This window comes from Taeniopygia guttata, chromosome 2, assembly GCF_048771995.1.
Source record: "Taeniopygia guttata chromosome 2, bTaeGut7.mat, whole genome shotgun sequence".
Classification (NCBI taxonomy): domain Eukaryota; kingdom Metazoa; phylum Chordata; class Aves; order Passeriformes; family Estrildidae; genus Taeniopygia; species Taeniopygia guttata.
Genome location: NC_133026.1, coordinates 106,902,126 through 106,923,634, shown reverse-complemented (window position 1 = coordinate 106,923,634; position 21,509 = coordinate 106,902,126). Strand labels below are relative to the sequence as shown.

At 40.5% G+C, this 21,509-nt stretch overlaps 1 protein-coding gene across 4 annotated transcripts in view; it reads left to right on the top strand.

Annotated features, from left to right (window-relative positions):
* The window catches only part of CHST9 (carbohydrate sulfotransferase 9), an 86,741-nt gene extending 68,621 nt beyond the window's left edge, over positions 1–18,120 (top strand). For all 4 annotated transcript variants that reach the window (XM_072924585.1, XM_030266125.4, XM_030266123.4 and 1 more), the window contains 2 exons: positions 1,328–1,365; positions 16,573–18,120. In XM_072924585.1, the coding sequence (XP_072780686.1) occupies positions 1,328–1,365; positions 16,573–17,676 (1,142 nt within the window). In that variant the 3' untranslated portion in view covers positions 17,677–18,120. The remainder of the gene's footprint in view (positions 1–1,327; positions 1,366–16,572) is intronic.
* Positions 18,121–21,509: the final 3,389 nt, after the last annotated feature.

Here is a 21,509-nt window from a genome sequence, read left to right as displayed (position 1 = left end):
GTATTTGGCTAAATTATTTGTTACAAGAATAAATCTTATTTCTCCTAAAGATGAACTCAGTGAGCAAGGGAATATATTTTAAGAAGTCTCCACTAAATGACAGTTCTGTGGAGTTTTTAAAAGCATAGTTTTTATATTTAGCAAATAAAAATACAACACAAGCATGCAGGAATCAATTATCTTAAGAGACAATCTTATAATATAGCCTAAAGTAATTATCTTCATCTGAATAATCTATAATGCTTTCATTGAAAAGAGGAGTAGTCTCAAGATGGGAAGGGAGGATCATTTTCCCTTAAGTAGATTCTGTATTTTAACACTTTAAATATTTTCATCTCATTTTAAAAATTCTGTTTGTGTCACATTTATCAATATGGAAAAGTTTTGTTGAAATGGAGTATACTTTCCAGATCTGGAAGTGGCAGCCCAAGCTAGGCAGGCTCACCTGACATTTAATAGTGATACTGACAGGTTGTAATTCCTGTCCTATCATTAATATTTTTAAAAACCCTCAGGGTGCACGTAGCCTAGCTGGATAGGCAAGTGAGAAATTCCTGACTTTCCCCAATATGTGTGGACAGTCTCCAGTAGCAAACTGATACCAGCTGCCCTTTTTACAACTAGCGCATAGGAGCAGTAAATGAAGCAAATTACTGCCCCTTTTGGTCAAAAAGTAAAGGACAGATTTGAGGTGTCCTTGCTGCTAGAGTCCCAGACAGTGTAGAAAAGCAGTGTTCTGTCTAGGTTTTGATTTTATCTCCAGGAGCACACTGAAGGACACTGCAGAAGAAGGCCAGAATAAGGAAACAAGACCATAATTCAACTTGCCACTTTGTGGATTATATCAGGATAGAATTTCTCCCTGAGCCAGCTGGTGCTGAGCCTCAGTCTTGACACAGGCATTTAATTTTATTTTAAGGTAATGGCAGAAGTTGCTTTTCTCCTCCAGTGGTCAAATCCTGAGCTGGATGCTATCAATCTCTTGGTCACGTAGTACATCTTTTAACATCAAGAAGCTTCATCCTACATATTAGAAATTTTTTTCTCCCCTTTTAATGTTTAAATTTTTTGTGGGATTCTAGGTTAACAAGTATGGCTACCTATCTCAATCATCTTTCTATCACATCTCTTTTATAAGAGAGGCTTGTGTTTCTTTTATTTTAGATGTATTTCCATTTCAAACTATGAAGTAATTTCCACATGTTAAATTATGTTTCTTAATTCTAGGTTTTGATTATTTTTTCACTAATTTACTGTTTGTTGCTCTGCATGTCCCCTATCATATTGATTAGAATATATGCAAACTATTTTTTTCTTTCTCTTTCAGGGTCGGGAAAAAAGCTGCAACAAGAGACAATTAATCAGGTATTTGGAAACTTCCATACTTTTTGTTTACTTAAGTTTTTAGGCAGAAGAGTTGTGTCAAGTAGAAAGTAGAACTTCACGTCATACACTAATATAAACTATACAGGTGTGCTAAGGAGCACATGTCAGACAACTGGCTGGCTCTGCAGCTGTGTTGAATTCACAAGAGTAGCTATTTTTGATCTAAGATTTGTCATTTAAGCAATTCAGTTCATCTACTTCCCCTGTTGGTGCTGAGGACAAAGCCCAGAGATAATTTATTCGATGGTATCAAATTTTGTATCACAACCTTATGCCTTTTTTTCCTTTCTGTTTGCTAGTATTCCTTTTAAAAGGCAGAAATGTATTGATACAAATACCTGATCATCATATATAAGCAGTGTATTTCAGTGTTTCTTAGATTATTTCTGCCATGAATTTTCATTAAGGCTGCACTAAACTGTGATATTTTTTGCAGAGGTATTTTCTATCCTGTCTTTATTACTGTATCAAGAGTAATTATTTATGAAAAAACCTTTATGTATTGTAATTTTTAATTTCAGCATCAGAAAAAGCACACAGGAACTAAACTGAAAAAAATTCTAACCAGAAAGAGAGGAGGAAACCCAGAGTTTACTTTCCTCAATGACACGCCCTTGTGGATTGAAAGGACCCGACTCCTCAGAACCAGTGTGCTTGCTTGTCATTCTTTGGCCTCTTGTCCTCTTGCTGAATGCTGTTATCCAGATGGCATATAAATGGGCATCTGGATTGTTTGTGAGATTTACTTTGAAATGCTACTTAAAAAGCAATCATTAAAATATTTGCAGTCCAGCAATTACCCTCCCTTAAGCCATCTTCCTTCTAAGCTATATATCGAGGCATTGGAGTAATTACATCACAGTTATCTGTGAACTGATCACCAAAGTGAAGGACAAATCTGACAGGGGACTGACCACCTAAAGCAGCCTGATTTGGGTCTAACAGCAAGTCCCCTGACATGACTGAGCATGGCACAGATGTCAGTGGCCTGAGCTGGCACCACTCTTCACCAAGCAAACCCTTGCATGTCTGGGAAACCCTTGCAGTTATGGGAAGTTTGGTCCTGTGGCACGATGCAATATTCAGAGATTTTACAATATTCTCATTATTGAGAAATTGATGGATAGATATTTAGTCCAGAACGTGGCATTGCATAAGCAAAGGAAATCTTTCACTTTTTAAACTAACTGTAGAAATATCTTGGAATTTAATGGGAGTTATGTGCTTTGACTGAGAGTTTATATCCTAGAACAAGTCTAATTAACTTTTATAACCGAAACTGCATTTTAAAATTAGCCTGAAATCTCTTGCAAAGACGCTTTGGGGAGTCTTTGTTGGCCAGAAGGGGGGGCACTTGTATTTTTAAACCACGACTTGAGGTAACATTGGCAGTGTGTGAATGGTTGATTGGAGACCTAATTCTGCAGATTTTCTGTGTGACAAAATCTGCTCGGTGTATGCCATTGTCCTTTTCTGAGGAAGAATGTAATGTGAATTTAAAAAAAAAATCGCCACGTTTTCAAAGGGTGGATCATGTGCTGTACTTTGTGCGACCAGTCTGGGTCATTTCCTGCATGCCACTGTCTTGCCTTCATTGAATGGTTCATTTGCTCTGTCTCTCTGCAGTTAACCTAAGAGTATCTAATTCTGGAAGACTATTGCGTTGTCTTGATATGTTGAATGTATCCAAATAAAGCCATAAAAAGTTGATTTGCAGACATTCCCATTTAAACGGGCACTACTTTAGCTAGTGATGTCCCATTCCAGATGAGCTTCCTTTAGAGTTCCAACTACTGGAAGGGTGTTTCAGAACAGAAATCAATCTCATTTTCAACTCTGTCATTTACGGTACAATTACAGAAACACTTTGTATTGCTTCAACAAAAATATTTAAACCGGTGTTGATTCTGATGGAATATCTGTCATGGAAGGATTTTTTTCATTTTCAATACTGAACTTAAAATTTTATATGCAGGGTAAGATCCTTTAGTCCCCTTTAAGTTCAGTTCAGCAACAGTGAGTTAAACTTGCTGCCAGAAACTTAAGTGAGGGAGAAGCTCTCTGCAGAAGATGGATGATGTTACGACTTGACAGGAGCAGGAGTGCAAAGGGGCAAATAGCTGGAAATATCTTGTTGAGAGGTGAGTGAAACAGAGAGGGGATGGAGTAATGATAAAGCTGCTGTCCCAGTGATCTCCTGCTGGGTAAACCCCTGAGTGTCTGTGTGCATCTAGGACCTCTCTAATCTTGAAGACCACTGTGGTTTCTCAGCTCTTCTAAAGCTTAAGCAAAGTTTAGTGAAACATGCCATAGACGACACTAAGGGAGTAGCTGCTTCCAGAAACCTTTCACTACAGTTGTCATCTTCACTAGCTTTTGTTCCCTTTAATCATAAAGCATCTGCTGGTTTTCCTCAAACACCATTTTTGTCATTTATGTATATAAATATATATGCTTATTTAACAGCAGTGGTCATCTACTACCAGCAGTCAACCAAATGTAGCACACACTCTGCTTTTCAATAACTGTTTTTAACCACCTTTGCAACTTCAAGGGCAAGTCATGGCACCAGTGTACAGCCTGTTTACTATAGCATGTTAATAACTGCTGAGGAAAATGCAAGGAAACAATAAAAAAACTTTTGTTTCTAAGTAACGGTATTGGCAAAACAGCACATTACAGACCACCAATCAAAATTTGTCTGGGGAAATCCTTTATGTTTCATCCTTAACATTCATATTTGCTTGTGTTGTGGTCTTAATATACAGTTGTGTCCAGTGCCTCCGAATCTCTGAAGGACTGACAAGAATATGTGTAATTGCATTTGAAAGTTGAAGTTGCTTGTAGAGCCAGACTTCTAGGTTAAAATCCCAGCTGTGTTTGAGCTCAGACTTGAGCCTGTCCCTTCTGCAGTGGAGCTGGAGGTCAAGTTGGGAGACTAGTGAGAGTGCTCCACAATATCTATCCCCCTGTTTTGTCATTGAGGAGCTTTTTGCCAAGGCACGCTCTTGAAGTGGCACATCCTTCCCTCAGTCTTTTAAGTGCTCTGTCAGGGAATATTTCCCTTTCTGCACATGGGGTTGCAAAGGAGGAACACGGAAAGGATAATGATGAGGCAATGCATTTGCTAGAGCTGCTGCTGGACCACAGAACTGCAGCTCTGACATACTGTCAGTATGTGTACACCTTGTGCCAAACAAAAGAAGTCGAAGATAACTCAAACCTCTGTTAAATGACAATATAAGTTTGTTGCACAGACCATGATGAGGAATAGCTTGTGACCTCAAGGTTACTTAGGGCACATGGTGTAATAAATCTATATTAACATGATTGAAAACTTCACAGTTCAGACCAAAATCCTTGGCTGTCTTTGTGCACTGCTGTAGTTTACTCCAGTTTTCTCCTCTATCCCCTTCATCGTCTCAAATGACCTAGCTAAAAAAAACTTCAGTCCATTTATGCCAGCTTCCAAGTCCTGCCATTTTATGGTTATCTGATAAGTATGGCCCTTCCTTCTGTTTTCCCAGTTTGGGGTCATATTCCTCAGCATTACATACTTTATTCCCCCAAAATTAAGAGTTTGAAAATCTATGAGAGAGCTAATGCATTTAGCCCACTAAAGAAACTGAACTATTTTTTCACCCTCATGTGCGTTATGGAATCCCCTAATGGTTGAGGTTGGAAGGCATCTCTGGAGATCATCTTGTTCTAACCCACTTACTCATACAGCAGGTTGCCCAGGATCACATCTGGCTGGATTTTGAGTACCTTCATAAATAGTGGTTCCTCTATTCCTGGATATTCCTGGATGCCTGTGCTTAGTATTCACACAGTAGAAATTTTTTTTTTTGTATTTATATTGAATTCCTTGTATTTCACTTAGTGCCCATTTCCTCCTGTCCTGTCACTGGACACCTCTGAGAGGAGTCTGGCACCATCGTTTTTACTTCCTCCACTTCTTCCCTTCCAGGTTATATACATTGATAAGATCTCTCCAAGCCTCCTCTTCTCCAAGATAAACAGCACCAGCTCTCTTGGCCACTGTTTGTATGTCACATGTACTGCTTGTTTGCCCCTAGCCTTTAAATACCTTGTTGCCCCTTCACTGAGCTCACTCCAGCATATCTACCTCCATGTCCATTTATACACTGGATGCATTCCAGTATGCCTATGTCTCCTGCACTGGGAAGTCCAGCACTGGACACAGCGCTCCCAGTGTGTCTGTGTCTCACCAGGGCAGAGCAAATGTGAAGGATCACCTCTCCTGATCTGCTGGAAATGCTCTGCCTAATGCAGCCCAGGAGGCTGTTGGCCTTTTTGCTTTGAGAGCACATTGCTGGCTCACAGGCGGCTTGTTCTCCAGTACCCTCAGGTCCATTCCTACAAAGATGCTTTCCCACTCTGCAGCCCCCAGCCTGTACTAGTTCCTGGGGTTGTTCTTCCCCAGCTGCATGACTTCGCATTCCATTTTGTCAAATCTCATGAAATTCCTGTTTAGCCATTTCTCAAGTCTGTTGAGGTCCTTGTGAATGGCAGCACAACCCTCTGGTGTAGCAGCCACTCCTCCCAGTTTTGTATTGGCTGCAGACTTGGTGAGGGTATGTTCTGTCTCATCATCCAAGTCAATAATAAAGATGTGGGACACTTTTGGACCCACCATCGACCTTGGGGCAGTAGTGAATGTCCTCCAGCTGCATTTTGTGCACAACTGTTTGAGCTTAAGTTTTTGGTCCAACTCACTGAGCACTTTCCTACCCTGTACTTCATGAAGGTGTTATGGGAGGGCCAAAAGCCTTAGTAAATTTGAGATAAACAATATCTAGTACTCTCCCCTCATCCAGTCATCTCCTTGTACAGGGCTATTAGACTGGTCAGGTCAATTTCCCTTTCATAAATCCATGCAACATGAGATTCAGCTGGAGAACAGTCACCAGTGTGTCACCAGGGGTCACAACTGAATAAATACCATTTAACTTCATCATTACGTACTAGGATGATGGGATGGAGTGTACCCTCCAGAAGTTGTCACAGGATCTAAAACTGGGCTGAGGAATTGCTGATGCAACAGAGGGTTGTGCTGCCATTCAGAGGGGCTCCAACAGGGTGGAGAAATGGGCCAACAGTAACCTCATGAAGTTCACTAAGGTGAAATGTATGTGGGGAGTAATAGTCCCTTGCTCCATCATGCTCCTGGTTAGTAAGGCGAAGCTGATCAGCCTGTTATTTCCTTGCTATCCAGCCTTAAAGATAGGAGTGAAGTTTGCTTTCTTCCAGTGCTCAGGAAACCTTCCCCAGTCACCTTGATATTCCAAAGATAATCAAGAATAGGCTCACAGTGACATCCTCCAGCAGTCCATAAGCTCCTTGTTTCTGTTCCATAAGGACTTGTTTCTGTCTAGTTTGTTTAAATATTCCCTAAGCTCATCCTTCTCCACCAAGGGAAATTTTCATTTCATCAGGCTTGAAGTGTGGCCTAACCGGTGCTGAGTACAAAGGGACAAACCTTTTCCTAGTTGGCCCTATGATTTTTTGATGCAAACCAAGATTCCATTGACCTTCTTGGCCACCTGGATACACACACTGGCTTAGATCCAGCTGCTGTTAAACAGCACCCCCACGTCCTTTTCCCCTGGACAATTTTCCAGTCACTCTTCTTTTCCCTGATCCACCAGGTGGGTCACCTGGTCATGTCCTGTAGGTTCTCACTTGTTCACTTGTTTGAGGTAGACAGCTCTGAGCCCTGTCTGGATGAATATGAGATCCTTCCTGCTCCCCCCACACATTTTGTATGAGTAAGCATAAGTTGCATTTTTTAAAATTAATTTTTAATTTTTAATCTGATATATTATCAGATAAAATCATTTGGGGAAAAAAATGTTCAGTTTTTCCCTACACATAACATTTTCTTCCAAGCTGATAAAGGTTGCTTCTGATAAGATTCTCTGTCCCCTTTGAGTTCAGATAATGTAACAGTCCTTCACTGATTAGTGCATAGTACCAAGGTGGTGACTCTCAGAAAAAAAATGCAGGAGGAACTATTATTTAAATAAGTACAGCAGATACTATTATGTGAGAACCTTCCCAGTCCCTTGTGGAGGAAACTGTTTCTTAGGCTGTATAGACAGGAACACAAGTGCAGTGTCTGAAGATAAAAATATCTTAAATTTTATGAAGAATTATTTTTTGTGGAAAAAAACCCACCAAATATTAAAATAGGCAACAAATTGAATGCTCAACAGAAGTATTGAAAGATATTTTGTGAGGTTTGAGCAATGAAGGGCAGCATGGACTAGGAAGTTGTGTGGCAATCCCAGTTATCAGATTTCTGTGTCTTTTCTTGCTCTGTAAAATGGCAATGTTTATCTGCCAGTGTTAATCAGAAAGTAGAAATCACAAATTTAGATATGGATAAATGAAGTGTGAAGGTCAAGGGACTTGCATGAAACCAAACACTGTGGCTCTGGTTGGTGCAGCTACCCTCTAAACACAGTGCTGCTTTTATGATTCCTGCGCTTCAAGGAGGAATGGTGCTTGAACTAGTTAGTGTTTGGGTAGCACGCTGATCAGCTGTGGCACTGCTTGCATATTAATGCATATTGAGTGGATAGCCACACAAAAATCTGCTACAGAATAAGCTAGTTTATTTTCTTTTACCTGTGATAGACATGACAGCCCCATTCAGTGAAACAGGGTCAGTCAGTGTGAGGATGGAGTGTACAATGAATAATGCCCTTTGTCAATTCACAGTCTATTTTTTCCCACTGTCATTTATGAATGCAATCAATTCTCAAGTATTATTTTTTCTGTCTAAAAATGAACACACAAATTTGTTTAATAGTGCACAAATGTAGGCAAATATGTATTTGAGATATTTGCCAACCTAGAGTGCACTTACATTTATATTTATTTTTTATTTACCAATAAAGTCATCTAATTTGAATTAAATGCTAATTTTGATTGAAGGGAAAATGCTTTGAGACCTCAAGAGATCTTGCTTCCAAAGCAATTTGGGAGAAATTGAATTCTTCATGCCTGAATATACATTAATATTCTTCATCTGAACGTAGTTTCATTTGAAACTTTTCTTATTATTTCTAAAAGAGCAAGATGTCTTGTTTATGCTGCAAGATAAGTGTGTTTACCTGCAAACAAGATGGAGATGGATTCTGTTTACCACAAAAAAAAAAAAAAAAAAAAAAAAAAAAAAAAAAGTGAATCTTGCCACAGCCACTAATGTGAGGAATTCTGCTTTGTGTGCAGAAGTACAACATTAGATTTCAGGCCTCTCTTCTCAAAGCACTTGCTGGGAAACAGGAGCCAGGGTTTCAGTCCAAGTGTGCAGGGTTATCCTCCGGGATTAACACCCAGCACTTTGGTCAGCTTCCTGCAAAATATGTCTATTCATGTGGACAAGGAAATGGGCACAGGGTCTCTCCTGTGCAGGTTGGGTGTTGATCAGCAAAAGGCTGAGACATAGCCCCTCTTTGGATAAAAAATGTTGGTGTCCCTTTTCTTAAGAGAGGAAAATAGATATTGCCTGAAATATAAAATGTGCTCAAAAATTCCTGCCTGGCTTGAGTTGTGAACATGCAAGAGATGCTATTTGTTTTCAAAGACTTTTTTCAAATACACTTGAAAATAGCAATTGTCAACATCAGGAACTGTTTAGGTTATTTGGTTTGCTTTTGTGCTTTAACTTATAAAAAAGTAGGCACATTAGCATTACTTAATGAGTTAAAATAAGAGATCAATATGTAATATACAGAGATTGCCTGAAACTGTCATCTTCAGATGTAAGCTCCCTCTATACATGAGGTAAACTTATTTGTTATGAAGCACTATGCTTCATAAAATGAATATTGCATGCTTTGTTTAGTCCATTTTGAATTTCAGGTTGTTTGAAGTGCTTTGCTGTTCTGTATAGAAATGTGAGTGTTGGTGAAGATTTCTGGCCACTGACCACAGTGTTTGACTTAGGTTTTACTAATACAGAGGAGATTAGAGCTCAGAATTAATAAATTGAACACACCAGTTTACCTGTACCCAAAAGAAGTGTTGCTAGGTCAGAAGGAGGTTGGGCTAAATATGGCCAAGTGTTAAGAGGTCCATGACCTGAAAATTGCTTTTTATTAACAGTGTATCTTAGCTGAACATCTAGAGACATACATTCCATTTAAATTCCATGGATTGCAGACTCTGCCTAAACACGAGGTGTCTGGGCTGCAGTGGCTCTGTGCTTATTTGCAAGTCTGTGTGTTATAGTGCAAAGAATCAGAACCATAAAACTGGTATCAGGAGGCAAGACAAGCAGCATCAGCATTGCACTATCCTGAAACCAATTTATTATTGCTATCAAGTGACCTCCACTATTATTTATTTATTAGTAATAAGTGAGTGGAGCACTTTTTTTATTTGCTATATTTGGCTGCAGTTGTATTGGTGAATCTTTAACCTGCCATGCAAAACCTAGTTTCTGATAATAATAGCATCTTTATTGCTACTTTTTATATTATTTATGCCTTGATCTTTTTTATTCCTCCCATTCAAAGCATGCTTTGGAGAATCCAAATGCTTTGACTGTGAAAACAGGAGGGAGTTAATTCCGGATTTGATCAAGAATTGGCAAGTCAATTAGAGGTTAATTGCCTTCATGCAAGTTGCAGTCCGTGTGAATCAGCTTGTGGAAGTGGCTCGTGCAGACTGTCTTGCCTCATTAGCATGACTTTCTGCTTTCTGTAGATCAAGACAGGGCAGGGAGAGGAGGGAAGGCTGGTGCAAAGCCAGGAGTTGGGTGTCTATGAGGTCTCAGCCAAAGACAAATGGATTTCTCCTGTCTCCTTAGTATGTACTCTACTATACTTGTGATAATGTTACTGTTTAGCTTACTCCATTGGGCCTCTCCACTTTCCCAATGCCTGTGGGCCTTGGGTTGTTCTCCAAAACCATCTCTGAACTGGGGGTTTCCCTTCAAATTTTTTCCACACCAATCACTGACACTTGCCCACACCATTAAAAAAACAAACAAAACAAAAAAAAAACAAAAAAAAAAAAAACCACAAAAAAAAAAAAACACACCTCTCTTTCCCTCTGTCCTTTCCTTCTTCTTCATTGTCTTGGCCTGTATCCTTGCCATAACTCCAAGTCACTGTGCAATGAGATGCTGGACTTTCTGTTAACAGATTCTAGAGGCAATAGTCACTGATTTACAAAGCTGTGTTTTGAAAAGCAGTATTTAAAATTACTGGTGTCTGTTAATTAAAATTTACCTGCAGTATTATTTTCCTTACTATGATCAGTTAATCTATTTTGTGTCTGGCTCAGAGTTCACAAGGATCCCCTTTGAACCTAATTGTAATTCAGCTACAAGCTATGAAGTCTGCTTCTTAGTCTTTGAAGGAAGTTCTGAGCATCTTGTATACTCTTTTTTCTTATTCTTTTTCCCCTCAACCTGTTAAGTAATCTTAGAGATGCTTGGTACAAATACATGTGTTTTAGGAATACACATCTCATAGGAAAATGTGGTGTCTGTGGCAGTAAGGTCTTGCCTCTGGCTTTTGAGGAATGTAGCATCAGTGATATGCCCTGAATAAATTAGATAAGCCAAAAATTCATGGCTCTGCTGGGAGGTGAGGGGTTAGTGGTGCCTATTATCTTTGGAGTGGCTGATACAAGCACAAGTGATGAATCAAGAGGTTTATCTCCACTGCACAGAAGGTGAAGCACCTCATCAGCAAATATTTTCTGTCACTTTGAGAGCAGCCTGAATAGTCTCTCCATTGGGAAATACTGTGGGAGTTTGTTTAGGTCAGCAACATTACTAAACAACTGCTCTGACATGAGAGAGTTCTAAGCATATTTACATCTTAGCTCAGGTAGCATAGTAGGAGTAGAGAAGTCTGGTTATTCTGAATTATGTTTTCCAAATAATCTTCTAGCAAAGAAGAAGTTAGGATAACCTCTCCTTTTAGCAGGCTTAAGAAATTTTGCACATACAAGTACAGCTCTTCATGTTTGTACATCTGAGGTGAGGTAGTAACAGATCCAGGCTTCACTGGCTTGCTGAAAATGCAAAATTTCCCTCACATTTAAACTGCATACCAAGTCTGAGCTATCTGCCACAATCATGGTCCTCTGATTAAGAGATTCTTCTAAATGTGCCCAACAATTTTCACAGAATCAAAGAACAGTTTGAATTGGAAGGGACCTTTCAGAGGTCACTTAGTCCAGTCCCCCTGCAACAAGCAGGAACATTTGAACTAAAACAGTTTGCTCAGATCCCCATCCAACTATTATGTGAAAAACTTGAGGTTTTAGGCTGAAACTACTGGTTCCAAAGTTTTCAAAGACTCACAGATACCTACCAGCCAAGTAAGAGGATGTTTGTTTTATAGTCCTTCAGTATCTAAGCTGCCTTCAGCTAAATTAAGAGACTCATCTCTATATGCACCTTGATCATTATAGGGTCTGAGTGTGAACTGGAAAATGAACCTTGTCTTAAATTACTCTGTCAATTTTCTACAGAGAGATCCTAGATAAACAGGTAAATTGGCAGCAGAGAAAAGCACAAGAAAAGAGAATATTTATTTCCTTTACTATTCTTCATCCTATGTTTCTGTTGGGCTTATTTAATTTTATTATTCTTGTTAGTAAAACTGAGTATCCAGGACTAAGGCATTGAGGAAACACAGCACTGTTCGCACTGCAGGCCATTAATTTTTTGTAAATCAGCCCTGGAATATCAGCCTTTCCAATACATCATTATCTTTTTGCATGGTGAGTTGCTCTAATTGCAAACTGCCTAGATGAGATCCCACCCATGCATTGTAAAATCACCACAAAGCATAATTGGATGAGTTTTAACCATTCTTGGCAGTGGTCAATCTCTTCTACCTCAGTGGCTTGTGAAGGTATTAAAGGAAAAGATGTGTATAAAAGAAGGTATTGGCTACTTATTTTTACAGTGAGAATAAATCCTTTTTTGAATGGGGAGGAGCAGGGAATCTCCAGCAATAAAAATGTTTAAAAAAAAAAAAAATCCATGAATCCATTAAGGACTCTAAAATGCCTTTTGTTTCAACAGCTTTACTGAGTTGCCTGCCAGTAGCCACACAACACAAAAACACTCTATTAAATTCAATTTTTCCTTTGAATTTAACATATTTTTAAATATGTTTTCTGTTCCCGCCTAGCAAAAGTGAGACCTTCTACTCTTCTAAATTGGGCTCATGTCCACTTCTTAACTTCCTTTCAAATGTGTTCATGCAAACAGAGGACAGTTTGCACTATTACTGGCAAAGGTGCAACACTTCCCTGGGTTTTATTTCTCAGACTAAATGTGTGCAGCCTCCTCCACAGGCTGTCAGCATTCCTTAAGGACAGCCTTGTATTTTTCAATTAACCATGGAGTCCATCTCCCATGCCAGTCAGCTGGTTCCCAAACTTATCAGCTCTTTGGAAAGCCATAAGTGGACATTCCTGTCCTTGGATACTTGGCCCAAAGAGTTTGGTAAAGGCTGTCTGCAGCAGAAGATCTGGATCCTGAGTCAGTGTCTGACATTGCCTGCATGCTGCTTGTTGTTGGTTTATGTCCAGCTGTTTTTCAGAACAACAATGCTCAGCAGCTTGTGGGATGGACTGGATGGATATGGATGGACATGGACATATGGACATGGATTTTTTTTTAAGTGTTTATTGGTTTTGCAAGTTTTTGTTTACCTGTTATTGCTGTGGAAAAAAAAAAAAAAGATTTAACGTGGAGATGTTCAGATCTTTAAAGTGTCATAAAATGTGCAACAAAAAATCACTGACACCAAGAACAAGCCAAGGAAGGCAGCTCTCTATATTTAAAACTGGTGTCATAAAATATTTAAATCCTTTCAGAGTGTGTGGCTTTCAGCTCTTTCATGCAGATAAGTGTCAGACTGTCAGGCAGCTTTGCTTAAGGAACATGACACTAACTATTAAACAATTTATCTTAGTTTCCTAAGAAAACTGTCTGGTTAAATATTTCTTATCAAAAATAAAGCTTGATTCATCTTTTCATTCATCTCACCTTTATTAGGTACTAACCTAGTTACTCAGGCAAGTGTATAGAAGTGTTTGGTTTCTTTCTTCTTTTTTTTTTTAATTTTTTTTTGAGAAAACTTCCATAGCAATGTACCAGCCATTTATGCTTTTGGAAAATATCACTATCCATTCCTATTCTTAGAGCAAGTTACAGCCAGCATTTATTGCAAGGGTACTATCCCTCATTGAGACCATAGAAACATATATTAGCCAACTTAAGTGGGATAAGTGTCTCAGAGAGAAGGGGAACAGGAAAGCAACTAATAATATTTTACAGATTCAGATAACTTCTTGGTCCTCAGATCTTCCTGTATCATTTCTTTGGCCCTAGAGTTTTGGGGTCTTGTTTGGGGTTTTTTATTTGGCTTAGGGATGGAGAGGTAGGCCTGTGAGGGTTTTGGTTTGGTTTGATTTTGGTTTTCTTTTGGAGGTTATTTTTGTATCTTGCTTTCTGTTTGGGTCTTTTTTGCTAAGTGATTCTTTCTCCTTTTACCTCATCTCACTAGGAAGGAGCCTCTTTCCAACTGCCTCCCACTATGCATATGTTGTTCCTTTATGGTGGTACTGAGATTTCTCGGAATAGTTCTGTCCATCCTTCTCTGAAGTTTTTAATCACACAAAAATATTTTAGTAGTGATTCCTACAGCTGTATTCATAGTTTCTGCAACTAAAATACAACCCTCCTCTGGTATCATCTTGGGTTACCCTTGAGGCTTGTCCTGGATTCCAGGCAGACTCTTTGAAAAGGAACAAAATCAAGACCACACACACCTTTCAGTCTGTCCTTTTCTCTCCTGTTCTAGTGAAGCTAGGGCATCTTCCACCAGTTCAGGATGACAGGATGGCTTGAAAAGGCTGAACTTTCCTTTGAAGTATCAGGCTCATTTTAGTGGCTTTAGTTTGAAATTCAGATGGTTTAAGTTTCTCTGCACAAAAATGGGCTGCTAAATTCAGGTGCCATACCATGGGAAGTCATGAGGTACTGCCCTCTCCTGAGTTTTCTCTGCACTGGGGAACACCAGTACAGCCATGTATCATTGGAGACTGTCTTCTAAATTTTGAAAATCACTGGAGTTGCATTGATGAACTTACAACCTTTATTTACTTTAGCACTGTCATTATTTTATTCATACTTCTGTTGAGCCTTATATTGTGTAGTTGGTTTCTGAGTCCCCTGTATTTTTCACCTCACCTTCTTGAGTTCCAGGTTTCCCTTTTAAGGTAAAAACATTTAAATTATTTGTAAGTCTGTGGTTCTGCAGTTGTAAGAATGGCACTTTGCCATTCACTGTGATGCTGAAACTCCCATTGGGCTCATAGTCATACCCTGGTTTATTACTAGCACTGCTTTCTGTTGTTACACACTGACTTATCTCCTGAATTATTTCCATCCTAGGGCAGAAGGGATAAATCTCTAGACACATACATTTCATTTGTTTTAAAGAATAAAATATTAGACAGAATACATTTTTTAAAATATATTAGAAAATGTGACCACATCAAATCCAATGAATTCAAGTATCCTCTTGCATCTCTAAAAACACCAACATGCCTTCTCTCTCACAGGCATAGAAGTCCTGCACAACTTTCTTCTTTTATTTGTTTTCACCAATACAAAAATCAGTTCAATGGCATAAAGACCTGCTTGTCAGTGGCTTGCAGCAGTACAGAAAAGCCTGATCCCCTGGGTTTGTTTCTGTTATGGGAAATTATTCCACTGCAACATATGCTAACTTTTCTTGGAACTACTTATTTTTTCATAGGCTTTTTTCAAACTGGAATTCAAATTGTGTTCCCTTCATTACCATTTCTTACATTATTCCTCTGAATTTTTAATACCTTTATGTGAATTGGTCTATGAACTTTATCATCCCCCAAATCCACATGTATGATCTGCCAGTCCATAAATCAACTTTCCAGTAAATGTTTAATCAGTTTATGCTAAAAAAGCCTTTTTATGTAGATTTCCAAAAATGTTAGGTTCATGGAAGCAGTCAGGTAGTTGTCCTTGTCTGTCCACCTAACCATTTTTCTATTTTTCTGTTACTTGCAACAAGATGCTTAAAAACCTATCTATCAGCATCCTCCCTCTTCAGAAGTGTAATGAAAATAAGCAGCTGTAGAGGTGTCCCAATGCAGCAGGCTTGCCTACTAGCAGGATTAAAAAATCTACAAGGCTTAGCAGACACATGAGAATCCACTGAAGAATGAGTGAGCAGAAGTACCCGTATTTTAAGAAACTCTTCACACAACTTGCATGATACAAGACCCATCAAAACAGATGCAAGCTTAGCTGTTCCTGCAGTTTGTGGATTGCACAATGGCTGGGGACATACAGAGAGATGCTTAGGAGGAAAGTCTCATCTTTTCACATTCTTTGCAGGGTCACTAGTTAATGTTTAGTTAGTTGGTGTTATAAATGTTGATGTTTAAATAAGTCAGATGGAATAGGCTCCAAAGGCATCTATTTTTCCTTATCAGCTGTGAAAGCAGCTCAGGGGCAGGCATCTGTGTCACAGACACCTGTACGTACATTCAATCCAGTGCATCCACTTCCATCATCTCTCTGTGTGCAGGTAGGAGTAGGACCATTTTGGAGGGACAATTTGGTCTATCACTACACCCTACTCAAACCAACAGATGTCAACTGTTTAGGGGCCCTGGTTTTGTCCCCTACTACCACTGGGGGAAAAGGGCTGCTCCAAGTCTCAGTAGTGGGAGTAGATCCAACACCTGTAACTGTGATTGTGCCAGTGCACTCCAGACAATGACCGTGCAACTCCACCAGTGCCAGTGGTGTCACAGGGGAAAATGTGTTCAGTAGAGAAAAGTGCCTGTCCACCCCTACCAGGACTATCAACCCCTCTATGTGAACCATTTTTGATTTCATAAGAGGTGTGACTTGAGCTATTTATTTTTGTACGAAGACCTACTGTGTGCTAACAGGTAATCTTCAGAAGCATGTATTTCAGTAATTAGCCCGGCTTGTTCCTAAATTAGGTGTATTGATCAAATGGTTTAAAAGGGACTTGGTAGTACCAGGTGTGGCTTGGTTACAAACACACCCCACCATCCTTGCTGCTGCTGCAACCTAAGCTCTGATCCATTCCATGTTTGCAGGATTTCACACTCCAGCCTCTGGGGATGCCAAGGAAAGCAGCATGGAGGAGAATTGCTCCTGTGGGCCTCAGTAACCCTGAGATGGCTGTCTCAAGCAGCAGGCACTGGCAGGGCAGGGCTGACCCTTTCGGTGTGGTGGCTGCCTCCTCAAGGAGCCGGCTGCCTGAGCAGAAGAAGACGAGTGAGTCCCCTCTCAGCTGGTTCAGAGGGGTGTATTTACCTCCTGCTCTGCACACATTAAACAAGACATTTGTCAAGGGTGGTGAGTGGCAGGATATAGACAGCACCCAGGAAAAGCGCAGGGCCTTCCTTCAGGGCTTCTGTGGGAAACACAATAGCAGAAAGAAGCTGCAAACCCATCTGGTGCACCTGGTGTCAAGAATTTACGTAGAGGACAGGCACAAGCTTTTGTACTGTGAAGTGCCAAAAGCAGGCTGCTCCAACTGGAAAAGGGTCCTCATGGTGCTCAGTGGACTCGCTGCTTCAGCAAACAACATCTCCCATGATGATGTGCACTATGGAAAACATCTAAGGAAATTGGACAGTTATGACCTAAAAGGGATCTACACACGCTTGAACATGTACACCAAGTTTATATTTGTACGCGATCCTATGGAAAGACTGGTGTCTGCCTTCAGGGATAAGTTTGAACATCCAAACAGCTATTACCATCCTGTATTTGGGAAGGCAATAATAAAAAAGTATAGACATAATGCAGATGAAGAAGCACTGAAAACAGGATCGGGAGTTAAGTTCAAGGAGTTTATCCAGTATTTGTTGGATTCCCACCGGCCCATAGGAATGGACATTCACTGGGAGCAAGTCAGTAAGCTCTGCTATCCCTGCCTCATCAACTATGATTTTATAGGAAAGTTTGAAACCCTGGAAGAAGATGCCAATTACTTTCTGCAGCTGGTAGGTGCTCCAGCCAATCTGAAGTTCCCTAAATTCAAAGACAGACATTCCTCTGATGAGCGAACAAGTACAGAAGTAGTGAGGCAATATTTAAAGGAATTGTCTAAGGAGGAGAGACAGCTGACCTATGACTTCTATTACTTGGATTACTTAATGTTCAATTATACATCACCACTTGTAGAGCACTAGAATAGCTTCAGGCTTCTATTAGGTACTTATCATGTTGGGATTCAAAACAACTACTTTGATATTAGCCCTGAAAGGAAACAAAGTTACTGATAAGTAGAGTTGTCTTGAATTAGTGGGGATTTTATAAGCTAGAGTGATATCAATTGATACTAAATTATGGAGGATGCAAAGAAAAAAAAGACCTGCAAACAGCATAAATTGCACTAAAATGCCTGGAAAAGCTGTTTTTACCATTATGGATTATATTATGGAAGCAGTAGCTCAGACAGCTGTTGCATTAGCTTACCTAATGTTCTTTTAATGGTTTAAAAAAAAAATTTGGAGTGGCATGATTCTTTTTTTGGTGTGTTTGCTTTAGAAATGGGTTTTGAAAAAACTTTTGAATGTATTTTTACTTTCTGTCACTTATTAATAAAGAATCATTGGCTAATTTTTTAGAATGTTTACAGTGTTCTCAGTTGCAAGGTTTGTTTTTTGGATTACTATTAGACTGTAGCCAATTTTAGACCTGACTTTTTTATTGAAGGACACTCTTGAATACAAATGTATCAAACTAAAAATGACACAGCAGCTCAGCTGATGAGCGGAGTAGATTTGGGTAAGCCTGTGAAGGACCAGTCCACTGCCTCATTTTGATTGATGCACTGGAATTGACAAGTATGACCCTCCTTTCAGAGAGCTGCTGCATTCAACAAAACTAAAATTTTAACGCACTGCGGGATTTGTAATTTTCTCTTCTTCCCCCCCCATCCCCCATCCCCCCGTGGTCCCTTGTCCGGATGCTGCGTTCCCTTGTCCTTCCCCCTCGCCACGCAGTCTGGCCCCTGCCCCCCGCCCCCGCCTTCCCCTTCACCACGCGGTCTGTCCCTGCCCCGCCTCCACCTTTCCCATCGCTGTCCCCAGGGTCTCCGGGGTTTCCCTGCCCCCCGTCCCATTGGCCGCGGCTCAGGTTCCCCCCCACCCCCGGCACGGGATATAACCGACCCTCGGTCGGTGCCCCGGTGTCTCGGGAACACGCTTCTACAATAAACGCGTGTTTGCGCCCGAGCCCCGTGTCGCCATTTCGTCTGTTCCCGCACTAGAACTGAGCCTCGCAGAGCCGAAGGGGGAAAATCGGCCGCTGCCTCTCCCCTCCTCCCGCCGTGCCCGCAGACGCCCACCCAGAGCCGGTCTTGCACGGCAACAAATGCACAATGGATGCATATTATACCTGCATACTGTGGTCTCAATGGTAGTCTTCATTTTTGGTAAAATGGACCCGTTTCAACCTGGCAGCTCTGGGATATTCTAATGTCTGTACTGAGAAGCAATTTCAATGCAACTGCTATGACCATTCTGGGTCTGCTGGGGTCTGGTTATCTGCCCAGTTCCCAGCAATCTGTTACAGGGAAGGTGTGTGTGCCTATTGCCTCCCAAACCTATAAACTCGTTCTGCCCCCACAGCTTCCTGAAGTCACCTGTGTTTTGCTGTTCTGCCTGCCTTGCCAGCAGTCCCCAAGCCCAAGGAATGGAGTGCATGGTGCAGTTTTATGTGGTGTAATGTGTATTGGTGATTTGTCCTAGAGGAAGATGTGTCCAGAACCCCACAGTTCTGGTTTGAAAAGGAAAAGATACCTTCTACCCTTCCCTTCCCTCTCCTCCCACAAGTGCTGCCTGACCTAAACATGCAGTTCTTCCTGCAGCCTGTCTTGCCCAGTTGGGGGGCCAGGGTATCCCAGGAGGAGGAGAAATCTCTGCAAAAATCACAGGATCATGGAACTATTTTAAAGTCTCTAAGATCATCGAGTCCAACAATTAACCTAACACTACCAAGTCCATCACTAGACTACATCTCTAAAATGGATAGGGAAAAATCTCTAGTCCCTTCCACAATAAAGATGTCCCCTATGCCTTTCTTTCTGGAATGGTTTGGTATGTCTTGCTCCAGTGCCTCAATGTAGGGTGAAGAAACAGCCTGATGAGAAAGTGATGCAAGTAAAATGTCCTTTTCCTCTGTTCACAAACATTGGTCACAACTAATGCTACTACTGTTGTCTTTTCCTTCATCTAAGGCAAAGTGTGATGTACAGATTCAGTCCTTCCACAGGAATAATTGTGGGTCCCAATTGAAAGGTCACACCTTTTCCTAGGTACCCTCACTGCTTGATTCTCCCTAAATTTTCTCCTCAGAAGAGGAAAAAAAACACCTCCAGTCTCCATGGTGCCGGAGCGTAATCCAACAGGTTCTGCACATCTCTCCTGGCGGCAGGACAAGCCATTCCAAGGGGAAAAGGTAAAAGTACACTGGGCAGCCCAAGCATGGGGTTGTGCTGTCTGAGGCTAGCAGTACCTATAGCTTAAACTGTCCTGTTCCTGGGGCCATGGAGCAATGAGGAGAAGCAAAAAGCCATCCATCAGCATGAGGTGTGGGGAGATGCATTTGCTGAGCACCAGTGAGAGGTTGCAAGGATGCCTTGGACAGGTAAACACACACATTGCTACTTGTGTGAGCTGTTGCTGTGCATGGGTGGACCTACAGGTGTTAACACCCAGGAGTGTTTGGGAGGGGGTATCTGCAATTGAACCTCCCCCATGCATGTTTCTCCTCAGGTGAACAAAAATCTCCCCCTTTTAACACAGGATGGTGCTCAACTCCCACCTTCCCTGTCAGAAATCCCTCCTGGTTTTCCTGTTGGCTCCACAGCACATCTTGCAACTCAGGACTATTAAAGAAGACCTCCTGAAAGTTTTGATTTTGTACTGTGCAACCTTCTAAGTCATGTGAAAACTGCCTTGGATTTGACCTTGGTTTGACCTCTAGATTCTCTGCTCTTGTAAGTATTGGATTCAACCTCAAATCCTGAGTGAGTATCTCTTGCCTTATAGGAAGATAACTGAATATAGTAAATTTAAATCAAAAATAAATATCCACCAACCTTTGGGCATCAATATTTGCATTGTCTTGTCTGTTGTGGATGTATGTTAATTAACTGATAATTTATAGACAGAAAAAATGGCACACTAGTGGTACTAGTATTTTCAAAAAAGCACATGAGGAAAAAAGTGCAACATGCTAGTGAAGAATGGAGGCAAATTTATAAATGAGTTTGGTATGAATACTTTCATTCAGAAAAATAAATTTTATTAGTAAATTACAAAGACTCTTAAGAACTTAAGCTTCACACTGAGTTCATTTTAGTGGCAAACTTTCTGCCTATCTGACCAGAGAATGACAGAGGTTTGGGGGGCAGCTTTAATTGCATTGAAAAAGCTACACAGTCTCATAAGATTTCATCTACTAGCAGGTCTTAGATAAAGCTACTGTTTGAGTCAAGGAGGGAGTTGAAAGAAATTATTAGCAAATGTTTGGTTTCTGCAAATGATAGGGAAAATGACATTGATTTGCATACATCCATGGACATGGGCATGGATGTCTGGGGACAGGTCCCCAGACTGTCATCTTGAAAATCTGGTATGGTTTGCATTTATGATTTAACAGGGGAGGACACTAGTCAAGGCTTTTAAAGCATGTATGTGCACAGAAGTGTAATTGTTTTAGCTGCACTGTTGTTCTATGGCTCTAGTGAAAGTAATTCAACTTCTTTGTACATTCAACTTCAAATTTCATAGCCCCTAACTGCACTTAAAAATTCATTTTTTGAAAATCTAACCCAGACTTTTGTAAAGGAGAGCCTCTCCATAGTCATGTTCAGCGACCTAAGGGATTCAGATGATCTCAGTAGCAGAATCTAGATTGTACTTTGCTTCATTAACCACATTTTGAAAATCACCAGCCTGCTTTGCCAGGAATTAAGTTACATGATTTAAAATTAACATAAGAGTTTAGCATAATT